Here is a 14,990-nt window from a genome sequence, read left to right on the forward strand (position 1 = left end):
TATTCAAATATTCACAGTTAATAAAATTTTTAGGGGAAATTAATATATATGATTTTTTTAATTATATATTTAAATTGATTAGTTGTATATTGTTTCATCTGTGTTTGTGTTTCATATAAACCATTTTCCACTTTTAAAAATGTTTATATTTCAAGAAATCCAATCTTTAAAAAAAATAACTAAATTTGGACCAATTTCACTGCATTAACAGAAATGATATACTGGAAATATAGTGATAAGAGAAACATTTAACTTACATTATTCTATTTCATATTAGCCTATTAAAGCATTGATTTTGCAATGTTTAGGCATAAAGAAGTTGACAAAAATTAAGCTTTGATAATATATTTATAGATGAAATAAAAGACGCTTTCAATCAAGCTTCAATTTGAGATTTTATTGAAAATTAAATTTCAGCTAATAAAATAAAATACAAATGTTTTCTTACTATCAGTTAAAAATTCATGGACATGTATATTCAAAAACTGAATCCAAGAATAATAATGATTCACAACAAAATATCCAAACATTCTGTATTAAAATATTACTGAATTGTTGCTAAACATCATACAAATTTATACTGCATTTCTTTTGTAGAAAGCCGATTTTAAACTGTACTAAATATGAATCGTGGAGATTGAGTACATAGGGAAGTCATGCATACAATGATCTTAGAATAAGAAACCAACTAAAATATAGTGAAACTTCTAAACAGGAATATTCACATTTATGCTCTACATTAAATTCCCAGAGAACGGAAAGAACTGATAATCAATAAATTATTCCCAAAATGTCATAATTTAAACTTATTGATACATTACATGCATGGTGGGAGAGGTAATTAAACTTCTCCAAGTTCTATTTTTATCATTTAATTTTTATAAATGCTTGCAATAATGAATTAGTAAAAATAAATTTAATAGTCTACAAAATTGAATAAATGGTGGCAACACTCCACTTTTAAAACTGATAGTCAATTTTATCATCATAGTTTTTCCTTGAGTTCTTAATTTTAATGAATACCTAAGTTTCTTGTAAAAAATCCCTCAGAATGGGCTTAGAATTTATGCGTAGTAGTTATTAATATGAAAAAGCTATTGTTAGTCAGGCGGTAATTGCAGGAAAAAAACAAGCCAAGACCAAACAACTTTTAAAGGTAATTGAAATTAATGGAAAAAAACAGAATCAGGGAAGTTCTAGATGTAAGTGGCTTTGGTAAAGGAATGATATGCAGATATTTCAGAGTAAATATCTTTATAGGACATGCTGTTAACTGAATGTTATACAGAACTTCTTCTAGTTCATTAACAATATTCTAATATGTTGTTAGAAATAAAGAACAAAGACAAAAAATCGCCAAATGTGCCTTTTAATAAGAATTCTGATGACATACAGAGCAAAGCCGAAGTGTATCAGGGAAATACCCCAAAGTGCCACAAAACAATCACAGAATAATTTGACAATATTTATATCACATCGAACTGATAGCTTTGGAATATTTTTACAAATCAGAAACAATCATATATATATATATAGTTTCATTATTAATCAAATTGACAAGAAATACATCCTCTTCTGGGTGAAAAGTAACATTCAGCTTTTGCTTTTGAGCAAGCAGGCGATTATTTCTACCAAAACTATAACAATGATAGATTTTACTATTTGTATTTTTACTATTTACTGATCTTAGGTATTAAAACTGATGAACTACAGACCACATGAAAAATGATATTATTAAGTCCAAATAGATTCAGAAGGAAAGTCACAATTTTGTATTTACTTTTTTTTTTTTTTTTTGTCATAATTTAAGGATCACTCTGGCAAAAAGCAGTTGATGTTCACCACCCAAAAACGACAGAAGCCTATGCTCAATCAAATCCTGTTGCAGATTATATAAACAGGAAAAAACAGCATCAGCAAGGCGAAGTGATACTGTAAAAAACAGGAATCTTATTCCTGCTCATCTCCAAGATCGTGTTTCACTTTAGAAAAGTCAAAATCTTCGCCAGTGCCTCGTCGGAAGATGTCCAAGACATCCAAACATGTTGTCTCAAAATGAGATGTAGCATCATATGATTGAGAGATGAATATCTAAAAGAAAATTCAAGAAGATTTAAAACAATTCACTAGAATATCTAACAAAAGTAAACAATAGCTAGAACATCAAATAAGAAAAGCTATAATATATATTTAAAGCAAAAAATATATTTATATATATGTAAATAATTAACACAACATGAAAAATATCGAAATTTAAAATTATGATAAATTGTACATTAAGTTAACTATGCCTTAAAGAAAAAAATAATAATAAACTTATAGATATATAGAAACGGAAGCTAACAATTGAACTTACTTGGCTCTCTTCACCATAATCCTTTGGTTTAAAAACATCACTAACCCAGACAAATCTATAATAAGAGAAAATCATATTTAACAACATAACTGAAATATAAAATTAAAATCTCTGTTCTTTTAAAGATAAAGATCATATTTTATTAATTAAAATAAATTTCAGGTATTTACTTTTGCTTGATTGGTCCCAGAAGGTCTAAGCCAACTTTAATTTCAGCTTCTGGATTCTCAGTTTCAACTGTCGTGCTAACCATTGCAATGAACCAACCTTTAGCTGCAACTTGATGAGTGTAAGATACAAGCGAGACATAGATGTCTGAAAAAGGAAATTCTTTCTTAAAATGGCATTGCAGAAGAACATTTTTTTAAAATACAAAATGAAATATTTATAAAAAAATAATGCAAAAATATTTTGATAACCAGGAATGTAAATTCCCAAATTCACAGAATAAAATCAACACTCTTTTAGCTGCAAGCCAATCACAAAAATTAAATGCATTTCAGTACATTAAATCCCAGGATACCTATACCTTTTTGTTAGCCGAATTCAACAAATACAGCAATTTTATAACGTGAAATGACTGCTTTTTCCAATTCCATACCTGAAAAGTGTTTGCTAGCAAAGTTTTATATGCTCTAGCAATTACTAATATTAATAGAAAAACATTTTTCTAAGCAAGAATAATTTAATATTGAAAATCACTTTATCAAAAATTACATTTCTTAATTCTATCAAAATTTTGAGCCAGCTATTTTAGGAAGAGATTCCCTATCTTTTAAAATAACTTTCAGAAAAATCTTTTAAAAAATCAAAATGAGTTAAAATTAAAAAAATACGAATAAAATAAATTCAGCAGTATTTTAAATGAAATGAAACCGATATTTACCTGACTTTCTGCCAACTTGTTTCTGTGGAATGATAATCTGGCAAGACAGAGCATCTTTGGTATTTGGAATGGGATGATTCAAAAGACAGATGCAGCGAACAACCTATATGATTTACAGAATAAACAAAGACAATTTTTGACACTAATTCCTAAATAGTTTAGAAAAAATGTGATCTTAAAATATTAACAAAAATGAATTACAAAAGTACAAAAGTATCAATCATATAAATTACCTGTCCAATTTTTTCTACTTTATCAGGAACATATGATGGGTCACAATAAACTTGTTTGCACCTTGCAGTTTCATTACCAGATCGTACTCCAACAACTTTGCCTCCTTCCATAACTAGCTCATCAATTTGTTTATCCAACATGTATGTTCCACCATAAATTGCACTAAGTCTGTTTTAAACAGAAATTCAGTAGAAGTCAGTTTTTCAAGAATTCAGTAATACAAACATAAATTATCTTGTACAACAGTAAACATGAAAAATTAGCAATATGGATATTTAATGTATTCTATGGACAAAGGTTTTTTTTTGACAAATACGAACAAAAGAATGTCAGACTAAGCATAAATAATATGCACATTCACCTCCGACATTAAAATTTAAGGTACATATCAGATGAAACTTCAAATAAGATTTGAATTCCTCTAGTTTTATTCTTAAAAAATAAGAACATTTTATTGTATTCAAGTATATATGTTTTAGACATTTAAGAAATATATGTTTAGAATAATATTTTCTTAGATATCAAAAATATTCAGAAAACAACTACAATTTCAGATCAAAGTGTAATGAGTAATATGGAATACATAATATGCTACAACATAAATACAAACTTAACGACCAAATATTTTGAAATTATACAGAATATTTAGAAGTATGACAATCAGAAAGGATATTTACCTTGCAAACCCTTGAGGAAGCTCACCAAGACCATATAAAGGATACAAGTATGGACTCTTTCCATAACGGGCCAATGAATCGCTGTATAACTTAATTCTGTTAATAGTTTCTAAGCATGGCTTTGCAAGATAACTAGAAAAGAAAAATAACGTATACAAAAAGAAAGAAATAGCAAAAAAAAAAAAAAAGTATGCAGTACAAAAAAAAAAAAAAAATCAACAATTACTTGGTTAATTATTTAGATAAGATAAAAAATTTGATGTGATTAAAAAAAAAATTTTTTTGACAATGCATCATTAATGAGAGTAACATTTTAGAGATTATAATAAAGAAAAGACAATTCAATAATATGGAAATTTAATGTGCTATCCATGTGTCAGCTTCAGCTACTTAGGAGATTGAAAACAGTTTTATGCTAATTACATTTTTAAAAAATCTTCAAACAAACATAAAAACTGAAGCAGATATTGCTCCAATTTGTTCAATATTTTGAAAATTAAATTTGACAGGAAACAATGCTATTTACTTCAAACAAAAATCAAATACTTACTCATCATCACGATATAAAGCTAAAGCGTGACCAGTAAAATCGGCAGTATCTTTGTCTAAGCCGAACTTTTCATACAGTTGAGCAGTAGTTGTTGAATTGGCATCAATATCTTTCCAAGTTTTAGGTTCATTAAGGTTGAATTCCTGAACATATACCAAGAAATTCCTAAATCTCCTTTTCTCGAACATTCCCATCAAATCTGCAAAATAATTTCAGTCAATTTGAAAACAATATCTATATTGATTTTTTTCCAATGCAGAAAAATTTAGCTTTAATAAACATCTAATTTAAATTCTATTAAAATATGGAAATGTCTGGCATGCCACCTCCCATGCAAAAAAAAAAAAAAAAAAAGACAATTTAAATATACTCTTTTTTATTATTTAAAGTTTTACAAAGCAATATTGCTTTTTAATATATTTCTGATGTTCTAGAATAGATGAAAAATTTTAAAGCTTATTTAAAACAACAACAAAAAAAAAAAACCCCAGGCTATTAGATCCATAAAAAAATAACATACAAAAAATAATAAATAATTTGTATAATAATTGTATATAATTTAAATGCACTAACAAATTTCATGAAAACAAAGATTATGGAAAAGCTTATGTTTCATAAGCATGTCATTAAAACATTATTTTCTACTGAAAAATTAAAAATTATTTCATTTCTATTCAGGAACGATATATTAATAAAAATATTACAAATTACAAGGCATTAAGGAAGTAAATGCATTTTAAATAAATGAAATTTGTTTATATAAAATACATACTTGAGCCAAGAGCTTCTTTCTCATCAGCTGGAACTTTAAAAATTTTTCCTCCTTTATAAACATAGCTTCCTTCAACAGATTTAAATTCTAAGTACCTAGTGACTCCAGTATGTATAAGAAGTTTGACGAGTTGGCCTAAAAAAAAAAAAAAGTAAGCTAATCAATAATTTGATATTAGATAAATTAAAAGTACATATATGTAATACCTGAATAAAAAAAGTAAATATATTTTGTTCACATTTTCAAAAAGTTAGTCAGTCTCTGAATTGGAATCTTTTAGATTGAAATTACTTTTTTGAAGTTGGAAGCAGACTTAAACATATCAAATTTTTAAAATAACATCTTCAAAATATGATCAACAAAATTTAAAATTTAACTAAGTTACAATATAGAAAATTTTACTTATTACAATAGGAATGTAGACTTCACTAATAAAAATATACTTTAACAAAGAAGTTCAGAAACTATTTTGTTTATTATCAATTATAGAAATATAAAATATTAATTCAAGAATTTAAGGAACTTTCATCTTCATAGGATAAAAACTTTCAATTCATAAAAAAATCTTTGTAATTTAAAAAATGACAACAATTTATAAAGATTTACATAAAAAGATATATTACCATTGGCCATTAAAAACTTTGGTATGAGATCAACATTCCAATCTCTAGATCTACCATACTCTTCTAGCTGAGTTGCTGGCATACTAAACTTAGCAAACAGTTCTTCAAGTGGAGTGATGGATGCACTTTCTCCTCCATAGTATTTGTTTCGATCCATATGAAGAACCTTCTTGCCACTCACTGACAACATTCCACTCAAGATACATTCCTAATATTTTAAATACAAAGTGAAGGTAATAAGATATTGCTAAAAAAGTTGATACGATTCATTTTAATAATAAAATACAAAAAAGAAGCTCATTCAAATCATTATTGCACTACACAAGTAAAATTTTATTCAAAGGCAATTAAATGATTTCACAACAAGAAATACAATACAGCTCAACAATTTGACAATGTTTTAAATTTAAATATGTAAATTTGAGTTTATTTACAAAACTCAAAACCAAGAGTTATATATAAAAAAGAAATTCTGAACTATTTTCATTAGTTAAATATATCAACAACTTATATCCATAATGAGTAATGAACATTCTATAACCCTTATTTTTCAAGGACTTTATAGTAATATAATTTATTATATTTTAAAAGTTCTTTCGATTGATATTGAAAATGCACCATATGAATCTTATATTTCGAATTATAATTAATGTTCCCAAAGTTTTGTATACTGTTTCTTTAATAAAATTTCTTATTATGTAATCATTACTTACATTTCACTAGAAATGCTAAATTTCAAATAAAATATCTATCCATTTTTAAATTTTAGAAATTTTACTCACTATACTCATTTTTATATTAAGTTTTCTTTAAATTGAAAATTTATGTATTTTATAGAATTTATGGATAAATTCATTTTTTTATTGTAAAACTGAATTATTCTGTTTAAATTCTCAAAATGCCAATGCATTATGATTTCTATCAAGTTCAGACATTTTTGTACTTGTATATTAAATCATATGTCAATGAATAATTGGCAGATTGTATGCAGTTAATACATAAGTATCAAATTTTTATATTTAAAATAAACTAGCTTTTGAAAAACCTAGTATTGATAAGTCATTTTATAACATAGCAATTTAAAAATTATAATTAATACACAACTTCTAAATTTTCCAACACACCTATTTAAGAAAATTTTCCAAAATTATATAATGAAAAGGAACTATGAAACAGAAATGCAAATATATTTCCTAATCTAGAAAGTTCAATAGAAGCACAAGAAATATCTTTGAACAGAAAAATAAAAAACAGGGTTGTCACTCAACTTTGGAAATTTTTTTTCTCTGTGTTCTCTATTGCCACAAGAGGGAAAAAGCACAGGAAGGCAAGCAATAATAGTATATTAAATGAATATTTATATTTTCATAAAAAAAGTAATCTCTTTATTACTGACCATAATTTATTAAAACCAATTCACATTGGTAAGGGGACGGGAGAATGAATATTTACCTCATGCTTTCTAATTTAATGTTGCACAAAATTAAGGATGAAATAAAACACAAAATAGCATTTTTGCTATCAAGATAAAAGACTTTAAATAATTACTTAAAAAAAACAAGGTGTTTTTTTTTTTTTTTTTTTTGCCTTTTTATATTTGAGCATTAATTTCTGCAACTTCCACAGATTTTTCAGCCATCAGTTTCATTTTTATAATAATTTAATTAAGAAAGCAGTTTTGAGTTTGTATCCTCCCCTAAAGATTTTCCATTTTTCTAAAGCTTTATAATACTTGTTATGTGATAATTTTGCATACCATAAAAAATCTTATGAGCCTGCAATATTTAAGTGATGAAAGTCTATGATATGATACACAGATCTTAGGCCATTTAAAGTATTATCTTAAAGAATAAGTAAATACTTTTACTTTCTCAAGGTAAAATAAATACTTTTACTTTACCTTGTTGATACTAATCCAGTATCAACAAGGTTTCCACCACTGCATTGATACGTAACAATACAATAATTATTTTTCGGACTTTCTAAAAATCAGAAAATTTTTTGATCTTCAAAACATAAGAATAGAAATCTAAACAAATTTTATTAACTAATCAAGCTATTATTTTGCATTTGTTTTATTATTTTTCTTAGGAAAATTTTTTATTGTATCTTTTCATGTTCTCAACATGCACTAGAAATTTGTGCTTTGGAATAAAGAAGCAAATCAACTTATTGCTTTACCTATAATACTGCACTACTTTTTATTGAATGCAAATTTAAACAAGAAAGAGCTTTTAATATAACAAAATTTTTGGATATGCATTTGAATATTTTTTGTAGTATTCTTCACAAATATAAAAATCTGTTAAAGAGTGACTTTAATTTCAAGTAATTGTAGTTACCATTCCAATAACAATTCTTTTTTTTAGTCTTGGCAACTGAAGTGATCCATGTAGAAGAAAAAGGGCGAGATTCCGCAAATGGTGTTTAGTTTTTGAAGCCACAAGCAACAATCTTTTATTCTTGCAATATTTAAAGAGGTTCAATATTTTTTAGATGGGGGGAAAAAGCCCTTAAGAAATTAAAAACTTCTTATACTTTCCCTACTTAAAGAAAATTTCAAAATCCTTTTCATCTTCCTTGTTTTCTTAATACCATGGCAACCCCTGTAGCTATTTTAATCAAAAAACAGTAAAAAATTATGACATAGTATAAGAACTTTATTATGGTATACATAAAAAAAAATAATTAATATCCATTTTTAGATAGTCTTTTAAAGCTAACAAATTTAAACTTAAAAATATCTAACAGATTTAAAAGTGTGATTTAAATTTTTTTTTTAAGATTAAATTTGCCACTTTCCATCTTGGCTTACCAGACTAAAAAAAAAAAAATTATATATATATATGGGAAGTTAAGTGGAGAAATATATTAGAAGTTAAGTGGAGAAAACAAACTTTTATTCATAGAAACACAGAAAGATAAGGAAATGAATAATTTATATCATTCAGGTAAATGAAAGACATAATGCATAATATACAAAGATAAGAAGTATACTTATAATGATCCGAATATATTATAACATGTGAATATTTAAACTAGAATAAAATAAGATTTTTAATATCAATTTCTATAGCTTTTTTCCTATTTACATGCAATTTATAAGAATATATCTAATAATTGCATTCCAAAGATCACTCAAATTCAGATACCTCAGAAAACTAGAATATCATAATTTTTCATTCAAAGAGAAAAAAATTCTAAATCCCCTCAGAAACAGCAAATATAAACTCTGTTCTTAAAAGGTTGATATAAAGAAAGAGGGCCTTACTTAGTTCATGGATACCAAGAGAATACATTTTCAAACATTCTTTGAATGTTCTCTGAAAATCTCTACCTCCCAAATTATCTGAATAAGGATTTTTAACAAAGCATAGGCTATAGGTATTCAATCACATTTAACAGAAGAAAGGAAATTTTGTGGTGATATCCAAGTGTGTTGGACAGAAGCTGTCTTGTCGTATAGGTATAGGGAAGAGGAGGGGGGGGGGTTCAGTATTAATAAAGTTTAAAATGATTGCCAGACTAACAATTTTAACTCGGATCATATCCCATCTCTTTCTTCTTTCAAATTGTTAAATTTTAAATAATTTAAGCATATAAAAAACTAAAAATTAATAAAGTCATCAACTATTAACAAATCCAAATACTTGAATCTTAAATACAGTTATAATAATTTTAATTTCAATGAGACCCACAGAAATTTTTTTTAACCTCCCTTTTAGAAATAATTTACAGCACATTAGCTAGATAAATAAAGTGCCATCTTATAGATGCTTACCTTTATACATAAAAACATATTTTTAAAATTAAAAGAATCAATATAAAATAAACAAAAGTTTCCAAAAAAGAAAATATACAATATTCTTGAATACAATATTGTGGATAACAATTAGAAGTGTACTTGCACACATTCTTTAAAGATGACAGAAAATTATCATATTTTAAACTATTATGCAAGTTTATGAACACTTAAAAAAATGTTGAACCATATGGATTGAAACCTATCATGCAAACTTGCATTAATTTTATAGCTACAGAAATTTCCTGTTTAAAATCAATTATTTTACCAATTTACTTATTTAGATATTCTTTATTAATATATTCAAGTTTACCACTGTTTTAATAATTTTAAAGATTTATCTTTAAGATCTTGACTTTAGAATTATCATTTTATATTTATGAGGGAATTAAAAAATGCATTTTATAAAAAAAATCCCATATACACAAAAAAGAAATGTTACAAAAAATATATAAATGTCCTTGATAAAAAAAACAATTTTAAAAAGAAAGAACGCGAAGACGCGCGCTTCTGTTGTGACTCGAAGACGCGCATCGGGCTTCGCAGGCCCGGAAACGTTTTTTGTGAGAAAAACGCAAATAAAATTACATTTACGTTAACGAAAATCTAAGTTTCACAAAAGCATACTGCTGAAAATATAAAATAATGTTTTTCAGATAAATGCCACTTTCAATTTACACAATTACAACTAGTTTAAGTACAAAATATTTAAAATTGTTTAAAGGTTCTTTTCTCTTTAAAACTGAAAATTACAAAACATACATGAGACATAAATTATTACTAGTATTTATTAATAAAAATTATTTCTACATTAGTAAATTAAAATAAAACTTACATTTTAGAGACATTTGCAGCAAACAACGCTGCTATGTTCCCCGCATACATTTTTTTTACACGCGGAACAACACATTTGGGATTTTCTGTCCTTTGTACTGGGACATACATGGCATCTTTTTCTAGAAATTTTTTGCTTTTTTTGCGGGGGAGTATCACAATTTTCACTGTGGTTACAATTCAATTGGTCACGCAATTGACGGGGAAGAGTAGCCTGCATACTTCTTTCTTGAAGGTGATCCTTCAATAATTCTAAAGAAAGATCTTTTATGAATAAACTTCTTTTCTTATACTGAACGGGTGGCGTATTTGATGACAGTAATATGATACGAGAATTTACAGTAGCAATATTCAGCATACTGAAAAATATGACCATAGGCCATCTTTTACTTATCCTCGCAGTAGAATATGTAGCTGACATTTCATCCACTACATCAACTGCGCCCTTTGTATGGTTATAAAATGTTATAATCTCTGGTTTCTTTGCTTCTCCTGTAGAAGCGTCAATTGCACCATCATTATGCATTGAGGATAATAGAACAACACATTTGTTTTTTTTCGGTACGTAAGAAACCAGTGTCAAATTTTTTTGGAATCCAAATAATGTTGAATATTGTTCTCGTTTTTTTTCCAGAAATGAATTCCTTTGGAAGCTCCTTTTTATTTTTTCGAACTGTTCCCACAAGTGTAATTTTTTTCTTCAAGAGGTCTTTTGCTAAATCATAGCTAGTGTACCAATTGTCAACAGTTAGGTTGCGTCCTGAATTGAAAATAGGTTCTAGTAATCTCTTTACAATTTTGTCTGGGCCATTTTCAACGTTATATGGTCCTGCTGGTTGAGTTCCTGCATAAATCTCTAGGTTCCATGTATAAAATGTTCTCGCATCTACCAAGGCAAAAATTTTTATTCCATACTTGGCTGGTTTATTTGGCATGTACTGTCGAAATGAACACCTTCCTCTGAACGGTTCTAATTTTTCGTCGATTGTCACATATTCTCCAAGAGTTTGAACTTTTTGACAATTTGCGACGAACATTTCAAAAATATTTCTGATGGGAGCAAGTTTATCCACTTCTCTTCTAGAAGAACGATCTCTTATATCATCAAATCTGACACACCTCATCAGAAATAAAAAACGTTTATATGACATAGTACGGTGGAATATGTCAATTCTTGTTCCATCAGTAGCCCAGAGGTCCTTTACATTTACATGGGAAGATTTGTGCAGTCCACCAAAATAGAGAAGTCCTATAAATGCCTTTATTTCAGAAATTTTTGTAGGATGAGCGTCTCTTTCTCTTCCAAATTTACATGCAATTGATCGAATAAAAATATTCGTGCACTCGAAAATAATTGATATCATACTTTCATCAATCAGAAATGTCCAAGAATTTATTGGCGAGGATACATTTTTTGTTTCGCCAATATTTCCAGGCAGTTTTGAAATGATATTGTGAGCAGGAGTTCTCACATTTTTCCTTGGCTCCTTTTTATGCCATATCGTTTTACCGTCTTTCCCAACGTAATCATCGGTGGATTCACAAACGTACACTTCACTGTCTGAATCTAGCTCCTCTTCTGAATTCGATTGATGATCACTAATTAATTCTTCATCAACAATTTCTTCATCTTCCTCATTAAGAGATTCTTCACCTGTTGAAACTTCCGCTAATAATTTTTGTAATCTTTCGCATTCCTCTTTATAACTCAAGTATCGAGACATTATTGCGACCGTCTCCACTGCTTACAAAAATAGCTATGCGAACGCTCGCATCGGGCTTTCGAGGCCCGCGCAGCTGTTTCTGACAGCAGGTGTTCCATTTTCCAAGAAACGAGAGGGGTGAAATTCCTAGAATGACTGGGGTCAGGTGGCAAATGACCTTGGACGCAGCTACTGGGGAACTTGAGTTTCTACGCTGAAAAACCGATTTTCTGTAGAATTCTTTTCAAGCGCTCGGGCCTCCGAGGCCCGACGCGCGCGCTCGCGGGTTAAAATCAATTATTTTACCAATTTACTTATTTAGATATTCTTTATTAATATATTCAAGTTTACCACTGTTTTAATAATTTTAAAGATTTATCTTTAAGATCTTGACTTTAGAATTATCATTTTATATTTATGAGGGAATTAAAAAATGCATTTTATAAAAAAAATCCCATATACACAAAAAAGAAATGTTACAAAAAATATATAAATGTCCTTGATAAAAAAAACAATTTTAAAAAGAAAAATTTGCATAAAACTTGCCCCCTCCTCCACACACACGCCCATAAAAAATAGAAAGGATAAAAACCTATTTTTTACTAAATCAAAGTTTTATATTTCAACAATTTTTTTCTAATTTAAAATAAACTCCATGACTAAAAAAATTCAACACAGAATCATAAAATTTATCCCCAAGTAACTAATAAGTAAAATTAAATCTTGATTCCAAAGGACAAGTTCTCAATTCATTGACTTTTTGGTTAATATCCCCCCCCCCTTGCTTGACAAGGTAAAACTTATTTGATGTATTATTTCATTCTAGTATATAATGCAAGATGTACACTGAAAAATTTATCAATATAAAAGAATAAAAATTTATCTTAATAACAATTTAAAAATTTTTAATGGGGAAAATTATATAAAATATTAAATTGTGGGGAAAATTATATGTAATGCAAAAATTGCAAGCAAATAAAGACTTTAAAAATTAAAGTAAAATATTATAAAGTAAATTATTCATTTATACAAGAAATTTTGGTAAATTATAATTAATTTTTGACTAGCTATAAAGATTTGAAATTGATTATAAATATAAACATCTTTACATTTTGATTATTTTATGTAATGATCCGACTTTTCATGAAAGGGCTCAATTAAAAAAAAAATTCAAAATTGTTATACGAGAAAATTCTAAATTATATTATAACGCATTAAAATATTTAATAAAGTATTGTAATACAAATAAGTATTTGTAATTCCAGTAATATTAGAAATTAGTAAATGATATTGATTTACTGACGTAGTAATTTATTGATTCAGAGTTGAAAAATTTCGTGTTTAGTTTCGATAACGCTAACAAGGTAGCTTCGATAAAGAAATTAATGTACAAAAAAAATAGCAAAATTTTTTTTTTAAATTTGCATCCTAAAAATAGTATTACGATAAAGTCAGGAAAATTTTCTGAACTCTGCTGTTAAGGAACTCCCTCCTTGATTAACAGAGTGTAACAGGGTAGTCGAATTGACAGCTTGACTCATACTAAAGCTTAAAAACTCTATACTACATCAATTGAAGTCCAGTGGTAATTATGAATGTTTATTATGCAGCAAATAATAGAAATTGACAACATAATATAATATTCTTATTTTGAAGGGACCTTATTGATGAGCAGCAAGGGGCCGTCGCTGATAACACTTTATGAGATTAGGCTTAATCTCGAAATTCAACACAATGAATATTCAATTAAACGGAAGAAAACACTACATAATGTGAAAGAAACTAATAAATTAATTACTTTCAAGCCGGTGCCCAGGACAATAGCATCGTATTCTTCATCCATGATGTATTCCTTTTAAACTCGGTGACTAACAATCAACACAATCACTCTCTCGATAGGATCACCACACCGCCCGCGGTAGATGATTGTAAAATCACGGTGGCAATTTGGCAAAAGAGTGCACTACTTTTCCTTCCTTGTATTACTCCGCCGTTGCACGGATCATCAGAGAATGGTCATTGGAGGAAAATGTAGAAATTAATGCTCTATTTCCGACGATATTTTCGTTTAAAATTTATTTTCTTCCATTTGACCTAAAATTCAATAAATTCTTGAGAAAACCGGACAAGTGAATCAGAAAATGATTGAATCGAGAGTGTCCGAGATCAAGACCGGTGCACAGATAAAAAGAAAAAAAACCGTCTTTGTTTCGATTTTGTAATTAATATTTCGTTGTCACATTGTAACGGTATTTAAAGAAAATAATTTAGTCTCTTCAACTAATTCAATGAAATTAAATTCTTGAATTTTTATTATTTAAGAATATCATAATTACGAATTTCATGTTAAAAAATCTGCTTTTTTTTTGTCGCTTTTTCTGTGAATTCTTCTTAAAATTTTAATTTATAAAATCACATGGATTTTAACATTTGGATATCAATGGGAAAAAAATCGTCTAGATGCATGATCATAATGATGAGCATTAAACTGGCCTGGGATTTATAGAAATCTTATCACCACAGAAAACCATTTTCAAAAATCGAAATATTTGC

At 27.6% G+C, this 14,990-nt stretch overlaps 1 protein-coding gene across 1 annotated transcript; it reads right to left on the minus strand.

Moving 5' to 3' along the window:
- Positions 1 to 1,353: 1,353 nt before the first annotated feature.
- On the minus strand, positions 1,354 to 14,512 carry LOC129963203 (rab GDP dissociation inhibitor beta-like). The gene is made up of 10 exons (XM_056077382.1): positions 14,236 to 14,512; positions 6,099 to 6,306; positions 5,476 to 5,610; positions 4,704 to 4,902; positions 4,154 to 4,285; positions 3,476 to 3,644; positions 3,243 to 3,345; positions 2,527 to 2,671; positions 2,357 to 2,411; positions 1,354 to 2,091 (listed from the first exon to the last, which is right to left on the minus strand). The coding sequence occupies exons 1-10, from the start codon at positions 14,278 to 14,280 to the stop codon at positions 1,951 to 1,953; spliced, it is 1,332 nt and encodes a 443-aa protein (XP_055933357.1). The 5' UTR covers positions 14,281 to 14,512; the 3' UTR covers positions 1,354 to 1,950.
- Positions 14,513 to 14,990: the final 478 nt, after the last annotated feature.

Source organism: Argiope bruennichi, chromosome 3 (genome assembly GCF_947563725.1).
Source record: "Argiope bruennichi chromosome 3, qqArgBrue1.1, whole genome shotgun sequence".
Taxonomy (NCBI): Eukaryota; Metazoa; Arthropoda; class Arachnida; order Araneae; family Araneidae; genus Argiope; species Argiope bruennichi.

Bases quoted from the DNA above. Each gene is read 5' to 3' on its own strand.
- LOC129963203 (XM_056077382.1), bottom strand. From the start codon at position 14,280: ATGGATGAAGAATACGATGCTATTGTCCTGGGCACCGGCTTGAAA. The intron at 4,903-5,475 runs GTATGTATTTTA...ATTATTTTGCAG, and splicing joins GAAAGAAGCTCTTGGCTCAA to ATTTGATGGGAATGTTCGAG. The intron at 4,286-4,703 runs GTAAGTATTTGA...TTTCTTTTCTAG, and splicing joins GCTTTATATCGTGATGATGA to TTATCTTGCAAAGCCATGCT.